This window comes from Mustela erminea, chromosome 6, assembly GCF_009829155.1.
Source record: "Mustela erminea isolate mMusErm1 chromosome 6, mMusErm1.Pri, whole genome shotgun sequence".
Taxonomy (NCBI): domain Eukaryota; kingdom Metazoa; phylum Chordata; class Mammalia; order Carnivora; family Mustelidae; genus Mustela; species Mustela erminea.
The window spans coordinates 8,586,863-8,614,569 of record NC_045619.1 but is presented as its reverse complement, the minus strand read 5'-3'; the positions used below and the strand labels follow the sequence as shown (position 1 = coordinate 8,614,569).

General features: G+C 38.2%; 1 protein-coding gene across 5 annotated transcripts in view; it reads right to left on the bottom strand.

Moving 5' to 3' along the window:
- Positions 1 to 27,707, bottom strand: part of ENTHD1 (ENTH domain containing 1) — a 106,812-nt gene that overhangs the window by 51,364 nt on the left and 27,741 nt on the right. For all 5 annotated transcript variants that reach the window (XR_004286601.1, XR_004286602.1, XM_032346206.1 and 2 more), the window contains exons 4-5: positions 14,272 to 14,390; positions 642 to 765 (exon numbers count right to left, since the gene is read on the bottom strand). Coding sequence is in view for 3 of the 5 variants with exons in the window: in XM_032346206.1 (XP_032202097.1) it covers positions 642 to 765; positions 14,272 to 14,390 (243 nt within the window). In the remaining 2 variants the exon portion in view is untranslated. The remainder of the gene's footprint in view (positions 1 to 641; positions 766 to 14,271; positions 14,391 to 27,707) is intronic.

Genomic DNA, 27,707 nt, shown 5'->3' with positions numbered 1-27,707 from the left:
CTGAGTCCTATTTTTTGAGAAAAGCAGGAGGAAGGACGTATTAAAAATCGAGTTTCTGAAGAACAGGGACAGTATGGAGTGGCTCCAGTGTGAATCAATCAGAGCCCGAGCAGCAGCCAAGCCCAGGTGGAATGGATATGTCATTTATTGGAGGGCAGTCTGTATCATTTTATACCATACTTTCTCTAATGTTAATTAGTCAAGAGGTGATTAGCCAATTTGTGGGATGCCGTACATCTTGCTTTTCACATTTTGGTCCAATGCTTGCTTATGAAAAATGTCACAATTTAAACTCTTTATCAAAGCGAAGTTAACACAAATGAAAAAAGGAACTCTAATTTTTCTGCATTTAAAACCATTCATAAGAGATTTGAGGTTTGCAGTTAATAATTTTCGACACAATGAAAAAGGAAAAAAGCAAAATAGAGGGACTAAAACCCCACTGAAACAAATGTTAATTAAGATTACAGGATCATGTGTGGGTTGAATTCATCCATGCTAGTCTCATCCCTCATTACCGAAGTTAAATTAAAGCCATTGCTGCTGTATTTCACAAAATAAAATCTGATGAAAAGCAATTCCTGTCCAATGCTTCTTATTCATGTTTCTGAGTCGCCTTTCTAATCTTTTAACCAATTTACCTGCATCCCAGAGGTTACAAACGTCTGCTGGTCCTTCTGATAGCCATTTAGTTGACGAGATAATGGAAGGAGGAATTGTCGGCAAAAGTGGCTTTGGATCATCCTCATAAAATAACATCAGGTCCTTAGAGAAAACAGGAGAGCACATGAAGGTTGAAAAAAGTAATTGATCCCAGTGCTTCAGTTTGTTAAAGTAGGTGGACAATTTATAAAGCTACAGTGTGTCTATATGGGCAAACATAAACACATTTTAATTGAAAGAACCCATATATAAGTTAGCTATACACTCGGTGTCCACTGGGTACAGGGTGGTTTTCTACCCTTGGAGATCCTCACTCCTTGATGAAGACAGCTGGTGCAGGCAAGCCATGATTCTCTTTGAGGCATTAATTATCCCTATCAGCCCTTGAGCTATCTGGGAAGATGATTCTTCTGTTCTACTGGCAATAATAAAGCTACCCATGTGTATCTTTTATTCATATTTTAAAACTTTACCTTTTTATCATGGAGTAAAAAAACAGATGATAATCCAGCCATACAGGTTAAACAAATCAGTGCATGGCCAGTCTTGTTTTATCTATATCCTCCCACTCCTCATCTGTTTTATTGTGAAGCAAATCCTAGATGTATCACTTATTTCAGTATATCTCTTGAAATGACAAAAACTCTTTAACAATGATTATTATTTTATACCTAGAAACTTCACAACTCCCTAATGTCATCAATTAGAAACTCATCTTTTCAATTTCTCCTAAGTGCCGTAAGTAGGTTTTTCTATAGCTTGTCTAAGAGAGGATTCAAATAAAGTACACGGTGGGATCAGTTGACATGTCTTTTCACCCCCATGAACAGAGATTTGTTCCACAGTACTTTATTTAAGGTATAATTAACATAGAATGCATAAATCTTAAGTGTGGAGCTCAATGAGTTTTAACATTTTGTGTATACCTGTGTAGCCACATTTCTGTCATTCCAGAAAGTTCCTCCAGCTCGTTTCCAGCTGACACCATTCCCCTGCTACCAGTACACAGTATTGTACCTTCTACCGTAATCAAGGAGTTTGCCTGTTCTTGAGCTTCCTGTCAATGTAATCATATAGTATGTACTCTTTTGTATCTGATTCCCATGGCTTAACATGTTTGTGAGATTTATCCGTATTTTATGTGTATCAGTTCCTTTTTTTTTATAAGAAGTATTCCATTGTATGAATATACCACAATTTGTTTATCCATTCTCCTCCATATGTGCATTTGGATTGTTTCCAAATTTCAGCTGTTATGAATAAAGCTACTATGAACATTCTTATTCAAATCTTTTTATGGACAAATGTACTCATTTCTCCTGGATATTTACACAGAACTAGAATGGCTAGGTCATAGGACAGGTTAGCTTTTAACTTCCTTGAAACTGCCAAACCATTTTCCAAATGATTTGCCACTTCTTATATTTTCAGTTTTCGTCTTAAAATCATTGTTGATTCATATTCAGTTGTAAGAAATAGTACAGTGATCCTGTGTATCCTTTACCCAGTTTTCCCTAAAGGTAACATCTTAAAAACTGTAGTACAATATTATCCAGGATATTGACATTGATGCAGTCAAAATAGAGGACATTCTCTTCACCATAAAGATCCTTCCTGATACTTTTTTTATTACCATAGCCTGCCCCCCACCACTACTAATCTGTTCTCCATTTCTGTAATTCTGACATTTGAAGAATGTTATATAAAAGGATTCCTACAGAATATAACCTTTTGGAATTGGCTTTTTTCACCTGGCATAATTCCCAGAAATTCATCCAAGTTGTTTCATTTATTAATAACTTGTTCCTTTTTATTGCTCTGTAGTATGCATGGTATAGATGTATCACAGTTTGTTTAACCTATCAAAGGAAATCTGGATTGTTTCCAGATTTTGGTTACTATAAATAAAGTTGCTGTTAACACTATGTACAGGTTTTCATATGAAAATAAATTTTCATATCACTGGGATGTATGCCTAAGAATGCAATTGCCAGGTTGTATGGTAGTTGCATGTTTAATTTTTAAGACACTGCCAAACTGTTTTCCAAAATTGTTACACAATTTTACATTTCCACTGGTAATATTTGAGTGATCTAATTTCTCCACATGTCTGCCAAAACTTGTTGTCATTATTTTTTATTTTAGCCACTTTGATATTTCATTATGTGTTTATTTTTAAGATTTTAAAAATTTATTTATTGGACAGAGAGAGATCACAAGTAGGCAGAGAGGCAGGCAGAGAGAGAGGGAGAAGCAGGCTCCCTGTTGAGCAGAGAGCCCGGTGTGGGGCTTGATCCCAGGACCTTAAGATCATGACCTGAGCCGAAGGCAGAGGCTTAACCCACTGAGCCACCCAGGCACGCCTATATTTCATTATGTGTTTAAAATTACATATTCTGGGCGCCTGGGTGGCTCAGAGGGCTAAAGCCTCTGCCTTCAGCTCAGGTTATGGTCTCAGGATCCTGGGATCGAGCCCCACATCGAGCTCTCTGCTCAGCGGGGAGCCTACTTTCTCCTCTCTCTCTGCCTGCCTCTCTGCCTATTTGTGATATCTGTCAAATAAATAAAATCTTGAAAAAAATTACATATTCCTAACAGGTGATAATGAACATCTTTTCATGTGCTTATCTGCCATTTTTATTTGCTGAAGTGACAGTTTTTGTCATTTGCCCATTTTCTAGTTGGATTGTTTGGTTTTTAACTGTTAGGATTTTGAGGGTTTTTTTAATTTTTAAAAAAGTAGGCTCCCTGCCCAACATGGGGCCTAAACTCATGACCCTGAGATTAAGAGTCACATGCAGGACTCCGAGAAGTTTTGTTTTGTTTTTATGCTCCCGATATTAGTCCTTTGCTGAATATGTGGGTTGCAAATATTTTCTCTCAGGCTGTAACTTGTATTTATACCCTTGTGTGATGAAGTCTAACTTTTTTTCTTTTAGGGATCATGTTTTTGGCCAGCCTTAGATCCCAAAGATTTTTCTACAGTAGTTTTAAAAAGTTTGATAGTTTTACATTTTATATTTAAGTCCATGATCCACTTGGACTCAATTTCTATGAGGTTTACATTGAGGTTCATGGTTTTGCCTATGAATGTCCAATTGTTCCAACATCATTTGTTGAAAAGGTTATCCTTCCTCCATTGAATTCCTTTGGTTCCTCTGTTAAAAATCAATTGGCCATATTGGTGTGGGTCTTTCTTGGTTTTCTATCGTAGGTATCTATCTCTCCACCCATACCACTCTCTCTTGATTATGGTAGCTATGAAATAGGCTTTAATAGGCAGCAAGATTAGTTCCACTTTATTCTTCTTTTTCAGATGGTTTTAGTTATTCTAGAGCCTATGCCTTCCCATATGAATTTTATAACTTTGTTATCTCTGTATTAAAAAAACTGCTGAAATTTTGACAGGAACTCCATTAAACTTATAGAGTAATTAGGGATATCTTTATTATGACAAGTCTTTCAACCCATGAACATGGTATGTTTGACTAGTCTTTAAGTTCCTTCATCAGTATTTTTATAATTATGTATTTTATAATTCTCAGCATACTGATTCTACATATGTTTTGTTACAATTATACCTAAGGATTTCATTTTGGAGCATTAACTGCAAATTGGATGTGTCCTAATTTCAGGTTCAACATGTTCACTCTTAGTACATAAAAATGTTAACTTATTTATGTATGTTGATCTTACACCCTATAACCCTACTGAATTCACGTGCTGGTTCTATGAGGGTTTTTTGTTGTCATCCTTGTTTTTTAAGATTTATTTATTTATTTTAGAGAGAGCACAAGCCTGAGCCAAAACCAAGAATCAGATGCTCAACCAACTCAGCCAACCAGGCACCTGAAGTTTGTTTTTGTCATCTCTTTGAGATTTTCTATGCAGACTATCTCAAAACAAGGACAATTTAATTTTTTCCTATTTTCCATACCTTTTTTTTGTTGCAGTGGCTGGAACTTCCAGTGTTATGTTGAATAAGTGCTGGCCTTGTTCCTGATCTTGAAAGGAAAGCATTCACTGTTAAGAATGATGCTATTGTAGGTTTTGTGTAGGTTATCTTGATCAAACTAAGGAAATTCCTTATTTCTAGTTGCTGAGTTTTTATCATAAATGGGTGTTGAATTTTGTTAATAAATGCTCATCTGCATCAATGACAAAATCCTATGATTTTTCTTAATTTGTTGATATGATGAATTGCATTGACTGGCTTTCAAATGTGTGAAATGTTAAAAATACATGGCTGGATTCGATGGGTAAAATTTTTTGAGGATTTTTGCATCTAATTTCGTGAGAGATAATAGTCTATATTATATATATATACACTTTGTAGTTTCTTTTTCTGGGTTTAGTAGCAGAATAATATTTGCCTCATAAAATGAACTGGGAAGCATTCCCTCCTGTTTTCTGAAAGACCTCTGTATGAAAATAGTGTCAATTCTTATTTAAATCTTTGATAGAATTCTCCAGTAAAACCATCTGGGCCTGGAGATTTCTTTTTCAGGAGACTGATACTACAAATTCACTTAAAAAATGGTTATAGAACTATTCGCGTTCTTTTTCATCATCTTTGAATTTTGGTAGTTTGTGCTTTCTGAGAAATTGTTCTAGTTCTTCAAATTGTCAAACTTATGAGCATAGAGTTGCTGGCAGTAATTCTTTATTATCCTTTTATAGCTACAGGAACTGCAGGAATATCCTATTTCATCCTGATATCGGTAACCTGGGTCTTCTCTCTTCATCAGTCTTGCTAGAAGTTTATCAGTTTTATATTTTTCAAAGAACTAGATTTTTTTATGTCATTCACTTTCTGTTAACAGTTCTCCTGCTTTCAATTTCACTAATTTCTGTTCTTTATTTTCTTTCTTCTGTTTCATGTAGGTTTATTTTGCTTTTCTTAGTTTTTTCAAAGAAACTTAAATTGTTGATTTTACACCATTTCTCTTTTCTAATACAAGCATTTAGTGCTATAAATTTCCTCCCCACAACTATTTTACCTGTGTCTCATATATTTTGACACGTTGTGCTGTCTTCTCATTCAATTCTATGCATTTTAACACTTTCTGTGAGACTTCCCCTTGACGATGAAAAATTTAGGAGTTTATTTTCCAAAAGATTTCAGGTAAGATCCTCATGAGTTTATACTGATATACCTTCAATCCAATTGAGGTCTGTGAGGTCATGACAGTCTCTTCTATCTTAAATTCATTATCTCCTTTCCCTCATGCCAAGAATCCCAGTTCTCAAGGGCACCAAAGATGATACAAAGATGATATTCATTTGATTCATTCCACATTATACTCACAATAATCTTGGGTCAAAAACACCAACATCGTAGAATAAAAACACCAACTGAATGCAATGAACGTTTGTTTAATTTTATTTTACATTTTAAGGGATTACTTTCTTTAGTATAATATTGTTTTATAATTATGTAAAAATATTTCCAGGATTTCAATAACAAATCTGAAACCACTGTATAATCAAAGGATCCTAGCTTCTATTTATCCTCTCCACCTTATTCCCCTTTCCCTTTATGAGTAACCTCTTCTTTATTTTTAATGTTATAGCTGATCTTTTAAATGGTACATCTTTAATATAAAGAAATGGAAAAATCCAAGAATGGACCTAAACATAAATGGGAATTTATTATGTAATAGAAACCACAATTCAAGTCAATGGGGAAAACATGGATTGTTCAGTAAGTGACACTGAGACAACTGATTATCATTTATAAAGATATAGTTTGAAAGATGAATCTTTACCACTCCCCATTCAACAAATAAATTTTTGATGGATAACATTTAAATAGATTTTTAAAATTAAAGCATAAAAGAAGTAGGACCCGTTCTTTACAAAACTAAACACTCGCTTATCACACAACCTAGCAATTGCACCCCTTGGTATTTACACAGAGGAGTTAAAAACTTACGCAAAACCTATACACAAAACCTACACACAATTGTTCACAGTAGCTTTATTCATAATTGCCAAAAGTTGTAAGCAATCAAGATGTCTTTCAAGAGGTGAATGGGTTAATAATCTTTATATCCAGACCATGGCATATTATCCAGTTTTAAACAGAAATGAGCAGTCAAGCCATGAAGAGACATAGAGGAATCTTAAATGTACGTTACTAAATAAAAGTAGTAGTTTGAAAAGGCTACATACTGTATGATTCCAACCATATGACTTTGGAAAAGGCGAGACTAAGGAGATAGTAAAAGGAGCAGTGGTTGCCAGGGGTTAGCAGGCAGAGGAATGAGCAGATGGAGTGCAGAGGATTTTTAGTACAATGAAACTATTCTCCGTGATACTATAATGGTAGATATAGGACATTACACATTTGTCAAAAGCCAGAGAACACACAACACCAAGAGTGAACCCTAGTGTGAACTATGGTCTTTGGATGGTAACGAGCACTGATTTAGGTTCATTGATTATAACAAATGACCACTCTGGTGCGGCTGTTAATAGTGCAGGAGGTCATATGGGGCAGAGGCAGGTGAGGGTACACATGGGGCATATGGGACAGCTTCTTGCTTTCCATTCACTTCTGCTGTGAGTCTAAAATTGACCTAAAAAATATCTTGTTAGATAAAAAACCAGGATGGGGTGGGTGCCTGGGTGGCACAGTTGGTTAAGCGTCTGACTCTTGGTGTTAAGTACCTAACTCTTGGTTTGGGCTCAGGTTCTGACCTTGGGGTCATGAGACTGAGCTGAGCACGAGCCTGCTTGAATCTCTCTCACTCTCTCTCTGTGACTCTCTCCCGACTCTCTCTTAAATAAATAAATAAATCTTCTAAAAAAAATCAGTAAAAGCCAGGGTGATATTTAATAAAACTTAGACTACAGAAGGTCTTTCTAACAATGACTTAAAATCTAGAAGCCATAATAATGGAAAGGAAAATTTGATTACCTTTTAACAAAAATTGAAGACTGCCTTAAGGCTGTGATAGTGTGATTTATAATAAAAATATATTTAGGTTTTATTTACGGTTCCTGGCACAGAGCTCCGTAAGAGCACTAGGAGTATCTTTTGTTTTAATATTTGGTCTTTGATCCCCATTCCAGACACAGAGCTCCTAAATCCATTGGAATTTTCAGGGCAATCAGAGCGTCTTTTGTTCTATGAAGTGATTCTTTTTCTTTCTTTTCTTTTCTTTTTTTTTTTTAAGATTTTATTTATTTATTTGACAGACAGAGATCACAAGTAGGCAGAGAGGCAGGTTGTGGGGGGGCAGGCTCCCTGCTGAGTAGAGAGCCTGATGTGGGGCTCGATCCCAGGACCCTGAGATCATGACCTGAGCCGAAAGCAGAGGCTTTAACCCACTGAGTCACCCAGGGCCTGTCCTTTTTTTTTTTTTTTTTTTTTTTTTAAAGATTCTATTTATTTATTTGACAGACAGAGATCACAAGTAGGCAAAGAGGCAGGCAGAGAGAGAGGAGGAAGCAGGCTCTCCTTGGAGCAGAGAGCCTGATGCAGGGCTCGATCCCAGGACCCTGGGATCGTGACCCGAGCTGAAGGCAGAGGCTTTAACCCACTGAGCCACCCAGGCCCCCCTATGAAGTCACTCTTGATGGGCTCCTAGACAGCTTCAGGATGGGGACCGGTCATCGGAAAGACCAAGCCATGATTAGAAGCCTGGAACTTTGTCCCACACCCCATCCTCCCCGGAAGGGGAGAGATACTGGAGATGGAGTAAAGGATCAATCACGCCTGTGTGATGAAGCCGCCATGAAAACTCCAAATATTTGGCATTCAAGGTGCTTTTGGGTTGGTGAATATATGTACATGCCAGGAGGGTGACATAGACCAATTCCATGGGGACAGCAACTCTTGCACTTGGGAAACTTCTGGGCCTTACCCTATGCATTTCTTCATCTGACAATTCATCTGCATCCTTTCTCATATCCTTTATTATGTAATAAACCACAACTGTAAGTAAAAATTTTTATGAGTTCTGTGAGCTGTTCTAGCAAGTGATCAAACCCAAGGAAGGGGTGATGGGAATCCCAATTTCTAGTGGTGGGTTCGAAGTGCAGGAGACAACTCTGGGCTTGCAATAGGCGTCTGAAATGGGACGTGGGGGAAAGGGAGCTTTGGGGACTGTGCAAGCAGCCTGTGAAATCTGATGCTATCTTCAGGTAGACAGTGTCAGAAATGAGTTAAATGGCAGGACACCCAGCTGGTGTAGCAGAGAATAGCTTGGTGTGTGGAAAGCCCACATCTCTGCTGTCAGAAGTGAAGTGTGACCACAGTGTGAGAGGAAAAGAGAAACAAAGGAAGAGCAGTGTGCTCTCCTTTCACAGAGGCCTAAAAAAAAAAAAAAAAAAGCCATAAAGTAAAAAATCAAATGTAAAATTGAAAATGAATAGACAGATAAAGAAGCAGACAATGGGCTAATCACTTAATAGCCAAATAGCTCTTAGAAACTGGTAAGAAAGGGGCGTCCGGGTGGCTCAGTCAATAAGCCTCTGCCTTCAGCTCTGGTCCTGGGGTTCTGCATCCTGGGATGGAGCCCCACATCAGGCTCCCTGCTTGGTGGGATGCCTGCTTCTCCCTCTCCCACTCCCCCTGCTTGTGTTCCCTCTCTCACTGTGTCTCTCTGTCACATAAGTAAATACGATCTTTTAAAAAAAAAAAGAATCTGTTAAGAAAAAGAGAAACCAGAAAAAAATGAGCAAAGGATATGAATAGAGTTCATAATAAAAAAGAAACACAAATTCCCAATAAAAACATCAAAAGTTGTTCTAATCTTACCTATAATTATTGTGGGACAAAGTAAAACAAACTTTTCCCACCTCTCAGACTGACAAAAATGTACAAGATGGTAATACTTCGTTATTTGCGAAGATGAAGTGATATGCTTTTGGTGGATATAAATTGTGCAACTCTGGGGAGGGCAGTTTAGGAGGACTTTTCAAAATGAAAAAGAAATGTAACCTTTTAATAACTCCACTTTTAGGACAACATCAAAATGTATATAAGAGCCATTATTACAACATTGCTTTCAATAGACAAAAATATAAAAATATTCAGGGGGTGATGAAATAAATGAAGATTCATTTACGCATCAAGAATACGGCAGTTATACAGACTGATAGAGAAAGGAATTCATAATCTACAGTTTAGCAAAAAAAATTTGGGACGATATATATTCAATGATTACACTGATTACTTAAAAAGATGTCCAAGATGTATCGCTTAGTTCACAGCACACTGCGGAGCAGTACATACTGAACGGATCCCTTTAGGTTAAAGAAATGCACGGACACAGAAAATTTCCCTCCCAAATCTCAAAGAACCTAGTTAGTAATGGATGCCTCTGAAGAAGGGAATAGAAGGTGCACACGGAATTAAGAAGAAACTTTCACTCGTTACCATTTCATATCGTTTGAACTTTTCCCCATAATTATCTTCCAACTCAAAAAGAATAAAAATACAAACATGAAAATAAAAAAGGACTTTTAAGCATGAGGTAATGACGCAGAAAAGAAGTAAAGGGATGCTGGGTTAGCATGATTAGAATGGGTATAATTTCCACTTCTCTAAGAGCTATGATGAGTTCAAATTTTGCAAACATAATGAATGATATGCTAATAAACCCGAGGATAAAAACTGTTTACTCTTCATTTAGCAAAATAATAAACAAAGACAGTAGGAAATAAACATTTATCTTCCATCACTAGCAATTTAGCAACTCACAACTAGACTGAAGGCTTTGGTCAGCTTTAATTTTGTGTGAACCAATTCGTAGCATCCCTATCTGTTGCTATAGAAACAACTGTGACAAAAAAAAAAAAAAACCATAACCCTTATTATTGAATCTCCTCAAACAGGAAAAGAGGAAGGTCTTTCAAGGTGGCGAAAAGCTACATATAACCTTACTAATTAGCAAATTTAATAATAAAAATTCTGGACAGTACGCAGAGAAAAAACATATCCTTGTCTAAGTGTCATACATTCGCAGGCTTTTCTTAGTTTTGAAAGTATCACAGGCGAGCGCTGTTCTGCTTTTGAAAGCCCTATTCTGTTAAGAATTTTATTTACTGCTTTTAGATCATTCTTTCATTTGTAGAAAGAGAATAAAGAGGTTTCTATTTAAAGTTTTTAAAAGATATTTTTAAGCACCCTTCATCTGCCTAAGCAATCAACAGTATCATTTCTATTTCATTCTTATTAAGAACATGAGAATTTTAATGTAGATGTAGTACATTTGGCAACAACAATTGGATTTTACTGTTCAGCCTGGTAGGTGTTGTCTTCTGCCACAAAAGGAGATTTCTGAAGAGGACATACTGGGTTGCATCAAATGTTCCTGATGGTAAGAAGAGGAGATGCTTGTCAATAGAATGATGGAATCGTGTCACGATATAGTGCTAATGAATTGAAAAAGGAAAATCCAGCTTTAAACTTCTTTTGAGAGAAGGGCACCATTTCATGCTAACTGATGGAAGATGCTGAATGATGTAAATCAGTTATAGTGGTTCCTCTCAAGTAAGAGAAAACAGTAATAATGAGAAGTGGAAGACTGATACAAAAAAGCCAGGTGCTATTTTATGCCTTTGTTAGAGTCCAAAGCATGTAAGATTATTCAAGTCTATTTTCTCCCTTAAAAGCCAGCAGCAGCAAATAAAACTGGTCTCAAATTTAAGAATCAATTTTACTTAGAGTCAATTTTTAAAAAATAATGTGATATAGGAAAGACTTTAGGGTTTGAAGCTAACAGCTAAGAAAGAAATCTTGAGACGTCTTTGGTGTAAAAAGGTGGTTTTATTAAAGCATGGGCACAGGACCTGTGGGCAGAAAGAGCTGCACTGGGGTCTTGAGGAGCGGCCGATTATATACTTTCAAGTTGGGAGGGGGTTAGGGATGGTGTAAGCCTCCCAGGTATTTAGGAAGGAAGGTTTTCAGGATCCTGAGGGGGTTAACTATTGTTGGGAAAAGTCATTTATTATTGTTTAGTAAGCCCTCAGTCATGAGACCCTTCAGATGTATATCAGTGGGTCATATGCTTGGAAGATGATTGCCAACATGTATGGGGGGGGCAGGAGTGGGAGGGTAGAGGTAAAGGAAGTTTCCAAAGGCATCTTTTTATGTTAAAGTAGACTTACAGGGTCCTGGAGGTTGGGTTAAGATTACCTTTTGCCCTTGGCAAAGTATTAACATTTAGGCAGCTGAGTCCCTAGAGGAATGTCACTCTGCCTGTTTCAAGGACTTATCAATGGACTATAAGTAATAAGGACATTTGATGACTTTTCTTCTGCCTTTGCTTCCCACGTCATAATCTACAGATTTTCAGTCTGTGGGCTACAGTGCAATTAAGGAACAGTGAAATTTTAATTTTATGTACTTCTCTGAGCTGCTAGAAAATCAGGTAAATCCAATACCTAACTGAGTTCGGGAAAGGGTTGGGAACAGATGGTGAATAGATAATTCCAGCCACTCTCACTGGAACAGTGGCAGGCCAAGCGGAAGACCAAATACGTCTCTTTTACAAGAAAGGGAAAGAGGGAAGTTAATATGGAGCATCTACTATTCAGTCATTTCTTCATTAACAAATATTTGGCAAATAAAGATTCAGTAACGAGTAAGACTAAAATGGTTTCTACTCTCAAGGAGCTTGCCTTAGAAGGAGAAACATACACAAAACAGAAAAACAAATGAGCGAATGAGATCATTGCAAATAATCTTGAGTTGAACAGATTGCCAGTCAAGATGGTTCTGTAAGTTCACACTTTGGGGATACCAACCTTCCCCAAACACACAGCAATGGCAGAGAAAATACGAATGTTAAAATTAAAGACACAGGTCATGCTCAGAAACAAGACAGACATCTTCATGGATAAGAGCACGAACAGAAACATGATGGTATTCAGAACATGCGAGGAACTCTCAAAACTCAATGGTGATAAGCAAACAGTTCAATTAGAAAATGGGCAAAAGGGACACCTGGCTGGCTCAGTGGGTTAAGCCATTGCCTTCGGCTCGGGTCATGATCTCAGGGTCCTGGGATTGAGTCCCGCATTGGGCTCTCTGCTCGGCGGGGAGCCTGCTTCCCTCTCTCTCTCTGCCTGCCTCTCTGCCTACTTGTGGTCTCTCTCTGTCAGATAAATAAATAAAATCTTTAAAAAAAAAAAAAAAGAAAGAAAATGGGCAAAAGATCTGAACATACATTTCACCAAAGAGAAGTTATGATGGTACAAAGGAGCACATGAAAAAAATGCTCGACATCATTAGCTATTTGGGAAACACAAATTAAAACCACAATGAGGTATCATCACAGACCTATTCAAATATCTAAAATAAAAACGGTAATGGCAAAAGTTGGTGAGGACGCAGGGAAACTGGAGCTCTCATACACTGCTGGTGGGAATGCAAAATGTTATAGCTGCTCTAGAAAACAGTTGGACCTTTTTTTTTTTTTTTTTAACCAAATTTAGTATGCACTTACCACACCCCTCAGCAATCACATCCTTAGGCATTTATCCTAGAGATATGAAAACGTCACAGCCTGAATGGATCTCAAGAGTATTATATTGAGTGGGGGAATAAAAAACTCTCAAAATGTTGTATATTGTCAGGGTCCATTTACATAACATTCTAGAAATAATAAAACTATAGAGATGGAGAAGAGATTAGGGCTATCAGGGCATGAGGTGGTTAAGGGGTGGGGAGGAGACAGTGTGGGCAGCAGGACAGACCGCTTTTGTATGGACATAACACTTCTGGATCTTGATTTTGGTGCTGATAACATGAATCTATACTTGGAATAAAATTGCTTAGGAAACTGCCCCCCCCAAACACACATACATAAATACAGGTTAAAAAACTGAATACTGAATTGAAAATTTGGAAACTGAGTAAGGCCTGCAGTCAGTCAGCAGTAACACAGCGACGGCCATCTCTGTTTCAATACCGTGACTCGTACCACAGTCACAGACGATGCCAGTGGGGGGATGGGGGGGTGGGGGGTGGGGGGAAGAGATGCTGGGTACGGGGTACTTGGGACTCTGTACCTATAGCTGCAGCTGCCTCCAAGTCTATAATTTTATTTCACAAAAAAAGGTTTTTTTAGATGAGGAGAGAAAGATGGACTGTCCAACAACCAAAATATTATTTATCTACAGGGGTGCAAAGACAACAAAACCCATCTTACGCTATATAATAAAATTCTAGAGGGCACAAGGAGTCCATTTAGAAGAAAAAGTCAGAGATCTTTATTATATTGGCATAAAAAGAATTTCTCAAATAAGATGTTTTTAAAAGATCAGCTATAAAGGGAAACTTCGATAATCTAAACTTATTCTTATTTAAAACTGTGTATAGCAAAAAAAAGCCAACAAAAATGAAGTTCAAAGACAAGCACCATTTCTCTCAGAACACATGTAGCTGCAGCTGGAAAGGACAAGGAGACAAATTCTCCCCTTGGGCCTCCAGAGAGGAATGCGGCCTGCAGACGCCTGGATGTGAGCCCAGTGAGACCCGTGTCAGACTTCTAACCTACAGAACTGTAAAATAACCCATTTGTGCTGATTTAAGGCACTGGGTTGGCGGTGATTTGTTAGAGCAGCAACAGGAAACGGCTGCAAGTGACTTACCTCTGTGGATTTCCAAGCATTAGTCTTGACCGGTAGTGTTCCCTGAGACAACACGGTTCCACTAGGCAACTGAGTGTCTTGGCACTGCTCTTGTTTCGCTCCTGCCTTGGAAGTGTTTTCTGTCAACAACATAAAGCTAAGATTTCACTTTGGCAAAAAATAGTAACGTTTTTATGTTAGCTCCCAATTTTTAAGCTGATTACTTCTGAAGACCCGTTTTGTCTGCAACAGGTACCTCCTGGGCCAACAGTCATTTCAGTTTATCCCTTCATAATAATTGACAAATTTAGGCCAATTTAAAAATATAACTTTGATTCTAGCCTTTTTACCCATCAACACTTTTATTGTATGCTTTATTATTTGAAACATCTTTTTTAAATAAGGCACAATACAGTATAGAAAATTATTGTATGAAAAATATCCTTAGCAAAAGCAGGAATGACAACTAGAATTATCCCAATTAATATTTAAAAGAACTTCATTACTGCAGTGTGCATGTCAAGTGTTCACGTATATGAGGTGTAGGCTGTATGATGAGAAAGCACTTTTAAACAAAATTTAAAAAAATTTTAAACATGCTATGCCAGTGAAATAAGAGATTTCTCCTTGTATGTTTTAACTGAATGTAATGGTTTTGTAGTTGCTGTTTTCCTTTCTACCTTTTCTCTTCCTGGGTGGGGAGGGCAAAGGTGTAGGGAGAGAGAGAATCCCAAGCGGCCTCTGCACCCAACATGGAGCCTGTCACAGATTCTCGGGACTCTGAGATCATGACCTTAGCCAAGACCAAGTCAGATGCTTACCCACTGAGCCACCCAGGCACCCCTCCTTTCTTTCTTTCTTTTTATTTATTTATTTGACAGAGATCACAACTAGGCAGAGAGGCAGACAGAAAGAGAGGAAGAAGCAGGCTCCCCGCAGAGCAGAGAGCCCAATGCGGGGCTCCATCCCAGAACCCTGGGATCATGACCCAAGCCGAAAGCAGAGGCTTTAACCCTGTGAGCCACCCAGGAGCCCCTCCCTCCTTTCTTTCTATCTGAATTACTGCGTAACGAAGTATTACCGCCAACTCTCTCTCAGCATGCTACCGGGTACAATAAGTGTAAGGAAGCGATCTTCAAACCGGTATTTGCATACCACTGGGGTACTTAAAGACTTCCCAAAGGCCAGGTGGGCATACACAGTTTTAAAGAACTCAATGTCCAGACCTACCACTTTTATATATACTCTTTCCAAAAACTGATCTGCCTAAGAACGGGACTGTGTGGAAGCATCAGGCCAGTTCTTCCCTCTTCCGCTTTCATAGTCGGTTTCCTTTCACTTTACACAGACAGACCCATCCTCTTCCCATCTTATTACGATGCATCTTCCTTTAGGCTACCACTCTTAGAGCCATCGAAACAAACAACAGTAGAACAGTACAACAGTAGAAAAGACTGGGGGGTAGGGAAGCCTCCTTCAACCAAGGCAGGAAAAACCCAAAGTAAAGCTCCAAAATTTGTCCTACTTTACACATATTTCTCTTAATGGCAAAGCAGGACATAAATAGCACAGTATTTTGGTCCATACTGGAGTGTTTGGTTTTCAGACCTATTACAGTATGGAAGAGCGGGACAGTTGACAAATTTCATTTAATGTCCTGTGCTTTTCATCCCTCAGCTGTTGTCCAAAAATGCATCACTTCTGAGGAGGACAAAAGGAAAGCACAAGCACGGGAGACGGGGCAACTTCTTTCATCAAAGCGACAGACTTACAACAAGGCTCCACATCTTAGCCATCTCCCCTAGGAGAAGAATTCAAGAACGTGAGTGCAATCACAGTGATGTTTATTTGAATGAAGTAAGATGTTTTCTGAAAGAAAGTTGAAATCTGATCTAGCAGACTATTCTGACAATAAAGGCTAGCTTTGCCAACTAGGTAAATACGGTCAATGTTTTCCAAAAGTAGAATAAACGAGATCTGTAGTTCTGAAGAACTGCTGAGACATATTGAAAGCATATGAAATAATCTCAAAAATTGTTATACTAACACGCATTCCACGATGAATGTTTTTCTTTTTCACACTTTGTGAGTATATTGTGTTAAAGTGTAACTGGCAATAATTAATAATCTGATAAATTTTAGTAAAGGTTTTTTTGATATTATTCCCCAAAACTGAGAAAGTCCATTACTCCTAATGACTGTTTAACAAATCTTTTTCTATGAGGGTTGTTTCCGTTTCTTTGCTTTCAACAACACTGAAGACAGACCTAATCAAGTCAACAGCTGACAAGAGATGAAAACCATTTTTATAATAAATTACTATATAATTCTGGAATATTACTTAAAAGGAATTCATCGAATTGACTGACATTGCTATAATAAAACACCTTCTATTCCCACCTACAATTTTATGTGAAAAAGTCTTCTTAGCATTTCCATCCATAAAAATGTAAAAAAGAAACAGAATTTATGCTGAACCCTGCTTACTTCCAGCAGTAAGTAATATTCATAGGTGGGTCAATAAGCAGCTCCGTGTATCTCATAGAAACATGCATTTCCAATAAAATGGTATTCTTTTTGAGTATTTATAAAAACTATAATATACTTACATGGTTTTGGTTTTGATCAATTGTGTGCTAAAAGTAATTGTAATGATAAATCAATCTAGAAAGAATATTTTACCACTTAAAAGCCTCTGGACCTAGAAAATGTAATTTCAATTTATATACATGTTTGATGTAAAGAGGACTTCCAGGCATCAAAATACTTTCTAATAGGATGAAATCCTACGAGGGATGTAGAGGAGAAATATGAATTCAAGGAGAAAAAGAAATTACGTGATGTAAAGCTTCCAACAGTTAAAGACTGTTTTTTTTTTTTTAAAGATTTTATTTATTTATTTGACAGAGAGAAATCACAAGTAGATGGAGAGGCAGGCAGAGAGAGAGAGAGGGAAGCAGGCTCTCCGCTGAGCAGAGAGCCTGATGCGGGACTCGATCCCAGGACTCTGAGATCATGACCTGAGCCGAAGGCAGAGGCTTAACCCACTGAGCCACCCAGGCGCCCCAAGACTGTGTTTTTTCAAATGAATGGCTGCAGGTAGCAGTTACGCAGTGTTTAGGTTCCTTTAGATACTATTAAAAGTCTCATAGAACCGTTTCATTTTGTTTTCTTTTGTCCTTAATGTCAGTATTTTGAATTGTGTCCTTTGCAGCGACTTGTGATACAATTTCACATGGCAACCTAAAAAAAAATGCAGGAGGTATTTAATTTTTCAAAATCACTTTAGGGGCTATGCAAGAAAAATAGCTTGAAAACCAACAGTCTAAGACACAGTGGTTCTCGCCTTCAGAAAGTTTATAGCCAGACTCAGGAGGTAAGACTGACACACAGACTTAATGGGAAACAATTAGAGGAAAATAAGACCGTGCCGAACTTTCTTAAATTAACGAACTTTGGGAATAAGCATTCTAAGGAGGAAAAAAATAACCCAGTGTGCACTAACCAGAAAGCGCCTCATATAGGAAGTAGAATTTGAACAAGGCTTTGAAGGATGACTAGGATCCTGATCAGTGTAGAATGAGAAATTATCCCAAGTAGAAGGAGCTACGTGGGCAAAAGGAGTATGATATATGCCAAAGACACCGAAGAAAGAATAAGAAATTTGCAATGATGACTCTAACTTTTCATCTTCTCCTAATGTCACATGAAAATGAATAATTAAAATGAGCTTATTTGGGGGCCCAGAGATTTTATAATGATTACTGGCAAACAGTAGGGGTTTGAGGCTTAGATCATCTCTGTACTTTCATGTGATTCATCAGGAACTACCTTTATGATCACTCTTTGAATATTCAGCAACAAAATTATCCTTCAAGTGATACAGACTTAGGTTTAGACATCACAAAGGTAGATTAATAACAATTGCAGGAAGTTAACTTTGAATTAAAGTGTGAAGAAAACTGAAGGACAGCAAGAACTGTGAAAGAAAAAATATCTTGAATATTTAGAGACACATTTTAGGCTAAACAGCTAAAATATTCTAAACCTATATTAAATAATCTTCTAGGGCAAGAAAGAAGGCAGTTAGAACATAGTGAGTCTATGGAAATTCATTGAGACTTTTTTTTTTAGTACCAGCACAGCACTGGAAGTGAGGTGTGCTTAATTAAATTAGGTGATTACACCAGATTTATTTCTGGATTTTCACAAGCAAGTGCAAGGCGAGAGCACAAGTTTAGTTTCTTAGGGAAATGAAGGCCCATTGGTATTATAAGCTGTTTACCAGTTGAGACAGTGAAGTCACAAGTCAGGGGGACTCGTGTGCAAATATGAAACCCCAGAGGGAAAAGTGAAGGTGCTGAGGCAGTGATGCTATCGGGTCATTCGAAGATGAGAGGTTAGATACCAAAGCTGGAGGTGCCGGGAGGAAACCATTGAGAGAGAGCCTGTAGATTTCAGTGAGCCTGTGCAACTCAGATAATACCGCAGAGCAGAACTGGCAGCCCTGAGATATTTCTTAGATGAGATAGCAAACTGACATTCAAATCATCAGACATTAACAAGGCAAGAGCACACTTTGGAACCAAAATGTGGCACAAATTATGTAAATTCCCAAATTCCTCCACTTATTATTTAATCTAATAAATAGCATTGCTATGTATTGACAGCATCCTTTCAGGTGTAAGGTAAGTCATTTACTTAACAAAATCAGCTTTAAAAAGAAAACACATCTACCAAAGAAAATACTCCGTGGGCTGATGAACTGATAAGATGGGGAAGTCTCATAGTGATTATCTTTATATCTAACTTTTGCAGAATCATGAGTTTGGAACCTTAACAACTTCACTGTCTTGGAGCATAATTGCACTTAAGCATCTTCAAGTAATAGATGTTTGTTCTAATTTTTTAAACTTTCATTTCGTAATTACTTCAAACTTATGGAAATATTGCTGCTAGAAGACTACACGGAACTCCCACTCTTTATCTAGGTTTACCAATTGTTAACGTTTTGCTCCATTTGCTTTATAATTCTCTTTCCTCGTGGACACACACATATTATGATACTCCATACATACACCTCGAGCAAAAGCCATTGTCATAGGTTGGGTTCCCCAGGAAGCAGATCCCAAGGCTCAAGTTTGTGTGAGGGAGATACACTAGGGAGTGAGCACCTTCTGTATCAGCACCGGTGAGGAGCGGGGAAGGCAGGACCGGGCCAAGGGAGAAACTCATCTGTCACGTGGCTGCAGCAGAGGCCGTGACCGATCTGCCAGGAGCTGTGGAGCTGGGATGGCTCTTCACTGTGATCCTGCCTTGAAGCAAGGGAGTAGCCCAGCCACAACCATGGACCACTGGATGTCATTTCCCTCAGGAAGGGACTGTGACCTTGAGCCAAGAGGTTCCCTTTAACTGTTAGGAATTCCTAGAGAAGGACTGAGCTGAGACCCCCTCAGCTGCCCACCCTCCCAGCAGCAGAGGGAATGAGTGCCTTGATCTGGGAGACAGGGTCTGGGGGGGCACCACAAAGTCCACGGCAGACCCCACCTGCAGACCCTGAGAAATGCTGCAGAGGAATTGGAGGTAGAGTGTGAGTACTGTAAATCTTTTTTGAAAGGCGAATTTTGAGATTAGCAGAGAAAAGGCTCCACCCCCCCACGAAAACACAAAGAATAAGAAAGCAGAGATGTTTAAGCAATTTTAAAAATCAAATTTTAAATTGGTAGATGAGAAAAGGTGAGAAAAGACAAACTTTTGTTGCAGGAGATCCTAAAATGGGAGTTAAGGCAATTTTATTTCTGTGTTTTGCTAACAATAGCATACAAAATTTGAGACACTGCCAGCAGTTCTTTCTTAGGACTAACTGGGAACGGGAAAACGCCCAGACCGCGTTAAGAGCTCAGCCACAGAGAGGAGGAGCACACAGTCACTGCGCGAGCAGGATTAAGTGTTCAGGGCTGGCTCCTAGGTTAAGACAGCACACTGAAACGGCACCCCATCTTTACTGCCTTCGAAACACACATTTCCATCCTAAAACTTAAGAAGTTTTAAAAAAGTCAAAACTAATTTTTAAAAAATGTACAACAGCAATCTAACATGAAAACAGATACAACCAAAAATTTTTAAGAGGAAAATGACTGGTGGCCAAAGAAAGCATTCCCTGTCCCCCAAATGTGATAGTGATGAGTTGATCAGATTCTGAGATTTCTCAGGGACACGTGGGGCAGGGACTCAGTCCATTAAGCCTCTACCTTTGGCTCGGGTCATGATCTCAGGGTCCTTGGATAGAGTCCTGCTTTGGGGCCCTTGCTCAGCAGGGAGCCTGCTTCTCCCTCTGCCTACCACTCCGCTCTCCTTTTTCTCTGACAAATGAATAAATAAAATCCTTAAAAAAAAAAAAAAAAAGATTCTGAGATTTCTTGTCACTATCCACATGTCTAGAACAAGGAGAACTGAGCGGACAATGCTTTTCTCACTCCTTATGACTAAGAAGAGGTGGAAATTGGTAAAGGGGAAAAAAAGAGGTGTGCCAGAGTGAGTAAATACAGATGCTGACACTTTCATGGAAGTGAAAGCTACAGTTTCACACTGAATTGCGTGGATGATCTGAAGTTCAAGAGCATCTCCCCACCCCAGGGCAGCAGGACACATTTCCCAGCTAGACAGGATGAGCAGGATCCTGCACAAAATGTTCAGAGGACAGAGCAGAGCCCAGGTGTTCTAAATAAGATCATGTAAGGCCTCATGAAGGCTTCCCTTCCTCACTGCTGCAGAAAATGGATAAAATAAGAAACAGCACTAAAACCACAGCTCAGTGGAGAAAACAAACTGGTCTCAAACATGGTGGGAAGAGTGAAGAAATCACTCAGTGTGTCTGAGCCTGTAACTGCTGAATATGATGGTGCTGTCCCTCTATCTCCTCTTTTCCTTAAGACAACTCTGTGGATGGAAACCATATTATCCTCATTTTACATTGTGCTACAAAAGCTTGCGTGTCCAAGGGCACACAGTCCACACAGACTGCGTCAGGATTCAAGTCCGGTCAGTAAAGTGCCAGGACCCAAGTGCTTAACTCTTAACTCCTCATTGCCTTCAAAACACACTGCCTCGCGAGAGCTGCCGGAGCATCAGCAAGATGGAAAGAGACCCGGCAACTCCACAAACACATTCCAGGGGGAAAAGAGGAAAAGAGGAGGAGGAAGGGAGGGGGAGCAAGAGACGGAGAGAGGGGGAGGAAGACGGCATGCAAAAAATAGACTCCAAATGTACAAGAGAATGTACTTCAAGGAACAGAAGGACGTTCCTCACAATATGGCATTAGATGGTTTGGGAAGTTATTGTAAATTGTGTATTTTCATAGATTTCATTCTAGAATTGTTGCTACTGTATGACAATACAAGGTTGAGCTTTTTTTTTTTTTTTCCAATGTTTCTTGGCCTTACATGTTTCCTCCTCTTTTTTTAGGAAATGCTTTCCATAGCTCCTTCCTATTTTTTTTCCGTTGGGCTGTCCTTTTCTCACCGATGTGCAGAAATTCTTTATATATTCTGGATAATCCTTTGTCACTTACATATGTTAGAAATTTTTCTCCTAGTTTGGGACTGTCTTCTTCACTTCTTATAGGGTGTTTTTTGATGAAGAGAATTTAATATAGTTTTAGAAGTTTTCTATTGCTGCCAAAAGTTACAATAAATTTAGCGGCTTAAAACAACGCCCAAAACAATGCTGCCGTTCTGTAGCTCAGCTGTCTGGCAGGCTTAGCCAGGTGCTCTGCTTTGGGTTTCACAAGGCCAAAATCAAGGTGTTAGCCAAGCTGGACTCTTCTCTGAAGACTCTGGGGAGCAATCCACTTCCAAGATCATTCAGGGTGTTAGCAGAATTTGGTTTCCTTGTGCTTGTAGGACTGAGGTCCCCATTTGGTTGCTGGCTGGCAACCAGGGATCATTCTCAGGTTCTAGAAGCCACTTGTGTTCCTTAATCACTCCAGTGATACCACTCCAGTTCCTTTTCAACCCAGTAAAGGTGCATCAAATCCTCACACCTGGAATCTGTGACTTCCTCTTCTGCCACCTGGGGAAAACTCTGCTTTTAAATGGTGTGTGATTGGATTAAGCTCGTCTGGACATTCCCTTCCCCTTTTTTGGAATGTTAAGTGGCTTTATTAGAAAATTTGTTTAATGGAAAATAACTACAAAATGGTAGGCATTTTACATCAGTAAACAAAGGATATCCATTATTTTTATTCTATTATTTACTTAGAATAAATTAACATATAGTGTATTAGTAGTTTCAGAGGTAGAATTTAGTAATTCATCAGTTGCATATAACACCCAGTGCTCATTTCTTCACGGGTCCTCCTTAATGCCCATCCCCCATTACTCCACTCCCCCCCACAACCCCCCAGCAACCCTCAGTTTCTTATAGGTAAGAGTCTCCTGCGTTTGTCTTCCTCTCTAGTTTTATCTTATTATTCCTTTCCTTCCCCATGTTCATATGTTTTGTTTCTTAAATTCCACATATGAATGAAATCATGATATTTGTCTTTCTCTGACTGACATTTTGTTTAGCAAAATACTTCTAGTTCCGTCCACGTCATTGCAAATGGCAAGATTTCATTCTTTTTGATGGCTGTTTTGACATACAACGTAACATAATCATGGGAGGTAATCATCCACAGGTAACGCCCACCTCTCAAAGGGGAGGGGATTATATAAAGACAAGGGTCATTGGGGCTTATTCTCAGAATTTTCCCTACCACAAGAGTAAAACTTACAAATGCTTTTTTAATAGTTGGCACTTTTTCAGTTATGTTTAAGAAATCCTTCCCTATCCCAATGTAAAAAAGATATTCCCCTTTATTTTCTTCAAAACACTTCGACATCTTTTTTTTTCCTTTAAGTCTTTAATTCCTCTAGAATTTGTTTTTTTGCATATGAAGTAGAGACCCAATTTTACTTTTTTTCAATATGAATAAATAACTGCCCCAGCATTATTTATGAAGCAGTTCATCCTCTCCCCACCAGTGTGGGGCACCGCTTCTGTCATATACTAAGATAACCTAGTTGCACAGTCTGTTTGCTGGGCTCTACAGGTTTGTTCCACTGGCCCACGTGCCTATGCCTCCATCCATACCACACTGTCATGACGACTCTTGCTTTAGTCCTGTCACCCAGAAAGGCAAGCCCTCCAACTTATCCTTCTTCAGGAATGTTTTGGATATTCTTGACCTTTAGATACTTCCAGATAAATTTGGGAATCAGCCCAAATTAAGATCCTCTTTGGATTTTGATTATAATTGCACTGATCAGTGGTCCTCAAACTGGGGGCAGTTGTGGCCCTCAGGAAACATCTGACAATATCTGCAGACAGTTTTGGATCTTACAACAGGTAGGGAGCTGTACTAATAGCATCTGGTGGGTAGAGGCCAGGGATAAAGCTAAGTATCCTCCACAGCCCCCACAACAAAAAATTATCTGACTTAAAATATCAATAGTACCAAGCCTGAGGAAAAACCTCCACTAAATTTGTATAATTTGGAGAGAATTGGTATTTACATCTTCGTATATTTCAATAAACAAACATGAATATCATTCTATTTATATAGGTCATCTTTAATGTATTTCAGTTAAGTATTATAATTTTCAGTGTACGGGTCCTGTATAGTTTTTTTAAAGATTTATCCCTAAGTAGATAGTGATTTTTTTTATTATTATAAATGGTATTTTAAAAATGTTTACTGTTTTGTGCTGGTACATAAAAATATAACTTGATTTACACATTTTGAGCTTATAGCCAGCCATATTGCTAAAACTCTATTTCTAATATGTCTGTAGATCCTTTCAAGTTTTCTATAGGAAGATCCTATTATCTGCAAAGACATTTTGCCTCCATTTCTATACTTTTACTTTTAATTTCTCTTACTTATTTTATTGTGACGGCTAGGGATAGCACAAAGCTGAAGCAAGGAGAATGGGAACATTTTTCCTACCTGATGCCAAAAGGAATACTTCCACACTGAAGTGTCTGAAAAACTTTAATTTACATTTTAAAAATTCAAACTGAATTGCATTTTTTCTAGAAAAAGGAATTTGTGTAACATAGATTCTTTGAAATGTTAAGACTTTCTTTATAATATCAATTATAAAATCCATATTTTAAAAAGATGTTTTATTCACTTGATTTATCAGAGAGAGACTTTAAAGTCATTACTATAATGGGATATGTTTCAATCTCTTCCTGTAGTTCTACCATTTTTTTGCTCCATATACTTTGAAGTTACTTTATTCGGTATACTCACATTTAGAAGTGTTCTATCTTCCTGGGGATTTAAGCCTGTTATCGTTGTCCTTAATAATGCTTTTGGCTTTAAATTCTACCTTATCTGATATAATATAGTTATACCAATTTTCTTTAGTATATGTCTGGTTTATCTTTTTCTACCCATTTGCTTTTAACCTTTATGTGGACTTAGGTGCACAGCATATATCTGGATTTCTTTTTCCTCAATTTGATAATCTCTGCCTTAAGATGAGTTTAATCCACTGATATTTATGATTATTAATATATTTGGACTTATTTATACCATTTTACCTTTTTTATTTCCATCTATCCCATTTTATCTATGCTTCTTGCTCTTTTTTTTTTTTAAAGTCTTATTTATTTGACTGAGAAAGAGAAAGAGAGTGCACATACACAAGCAGGGGAAGTGGCAGGCAGAGGGAGAGGGAGAAGCAACCTCCTTGCCGAGTAGGGAGCCCAATGCAGGGCTCGATCCCAGCACCCTGATATCATGACCTTAGCGAAGGCAGATGCTTAACTGACTGAGTCACCCAGGTGCCCCTCTGCTTCTTCCTCTTTATATTTTAGTATATGTGCTGCCGAAGCGAGCACTGCTTCTTCCTCTTTATAAACTTTCATTTTCTCATTCTATTTTTTCACCACTTTGGAATTTATGCACTCTATTTCTCTTCTTTTGGTGTTAAACCTTTCAAGTTTATCATGCACATTTACTTTAACAAGTCGACGGTTGGGACACCTTGGTGGCTCAGTTGGTTAAAAGTCTGCCTTCGGCTCAAGTCACGATCCCAGGGTCCTAGAATCAACTCCTGCATGTGGCTCCTTGCTCAGGGGGAACACTGCTTCTCCCTCTGCCTGCCATTGCTCCTGCTTGTGCTCTCTGTCTCTGACAAATAAATACAATCTTAAAAAAAAAAAAAAAGCTGAAGGTCAAACAATATCCTTACCCCTCTCTCAAAAAATATAAGGATCTTATAACACTGAATTCTGTAGACTCACTTCCAACCTACAGACCACGGGTACCCACTATTTTTGTCTGTTTTTCAAACCCAAAAGTTAGACATTACTACTTTAAACAGAAAGTGTTCATTTTACATACAAGTTTATTACTTGTTAGTCACTCCCTCTTGCATTTCCAACCATTCTTCTGGAATAATTTTCCTTCTTTTTCAAGTATATCCTTTAATGAAGGTCTCCTGGTGGTAAGCTCTTGGGTTTTTTTATTATCTGTAAGTGACTATTTCACCCTTATCTCTGAATGACAGTTTTGCTGGGTACATAATCACAGGCTGTTATTTTCTCTGAGCACTTTGAAAATGCTGTATCATTGTCATCTGGCCTCCACAGTAGCTGAAGAGGAGAGGTCACTGGCAGGGTAACAGCCATTCCCCTGCAGATGTGTCCTCTATGTCTTAACACTGTTTTTCTGTTTTCCTCTGCCTTTGGACAGATCTTCTGGTTCACTAAATTAAGTTTTTTTATTTCAATGGTTTTTCTCATTTCTGTAAGTGTCCATTTTTCAAGTTAATATATGCATGCCTAATAATCTTTTTTCCAAAGATTTTATTTATTTATTTGCAAGAGAGAACACAAGCAGGGAAGCGACAGAGGGAGAAGCTGAGCAGGGAAGTCCAATGTAGGGCTTGATTACGGGACCCTGGGATTGTGACCTGAGTAAAAGGCAGCCGTTTAACCAACTGAGCCACCCAGGCTCCCCTGATGTTTTTTGTTTGTTTTTAAGTAAAATAGTTTTAATTTTTAGAGTTTGGTTTGGCCCAAGGAGCCAGGCAATGGCATATAAAACTGACATTTGAATAACTCGATTAATTTAGAGAAGGATCAATCCAGTTTGACACTTTTGCTTGTATGTATGTCTTTTTAAGATTTTATTTTTCAGAGCAATTTTAGGTTTACAACAAAATTGAGAAGTAGAGATTTTCTATATACCTCTCTCTGACACATGTATTACCTCTCCATATCAATACCGTGATTAATCCTTTGTTTATTTAGATATTTAAATGCGTAGCTATTCTATGTCATGTATCTGGCCTCTCTACTATCAACAATCTTTGGGGGGCTACTCATTTTTTCCTGGGTTGGTGATATAGATTATGAGCTCACTGCCTGATTTTAATTGGAGGGAATCCTATGAACCTAACTTGTGAACTGGTCTTTATTCTTGCAGAGAAAACTGCCTTGAATCACTCAGTCCCACCTGGAGTGTCTGGTTCAGCACAACAAACCCAGGCTTTCCTTTCAATGTTCAAGTCAGGTCCCAAACCATTTTCTTAACTATTGACCAGTGCCCTTAAACAATTCAAGCCTGAAAGACACCTGCAGGGCCTTCAGGCACCAGCTCCAAGTCACTCTGACTCTTGCTCACCTGTCCTGTTCTTATTTACTTAATTAAATTAATTAATTAATTGAAATTTTTGGAAGGTAAGATCTGTGGAGATTTCCCATACCCCCAACGAGGCCAGAAATGTTGCAATGGTTCATCATTTAGTCTTTGGTTACTATGCAATAAATGAGTTTCTTGGAATCCCTCGTAAGTCTCATCACTAGAAGTAGACCTAAAATACCTTTTAGTAAAAAAAAAAAAATACATCTAGTACAATGCCATTTTTATAAAAATAAGTTCTCTCCAGTTATCCATTTTCTATATGTATATATGTACAGAAAGATGCCTAGAATTTATGCTCATCTGACATGAGTTATGGCTATTTCTGAGTGAAGACATTGAGAAATATTGATTCATTAGTGTTTTTGAGCCTGCATTGTTTTTACAAGAATAGAGTGATTTTTTTCTGAAACAAAAATAAAAGAAAATAAATAAGGGCACTTGGCTGGCTCAGTTGGTAAAGCATGTGACTCTTGATCTCTTGATCTTGGGGTTGTGAGTCTGGGCCCCCCATTTGGTGTAGAGATAACTTAAAAATAAAATAAAAAGAAGAAGGAAAAGAGCCAGACTGGAAGTGAGTATTCTAAGGTGTTAATGGCAGTTGGGTTAGGGTGATAGAGATGGAAGCTACTGTTGTTTTGTTATTTTCTTTATTGTATACTTGTTTAAGTTGAAAAAAATCACTGCTTGACATTCATCAGTGCAGCTGTTTTAGTAGGAACTGTCGTCTGTGCCATGAGCCCTGCCATCTAGACTGCGT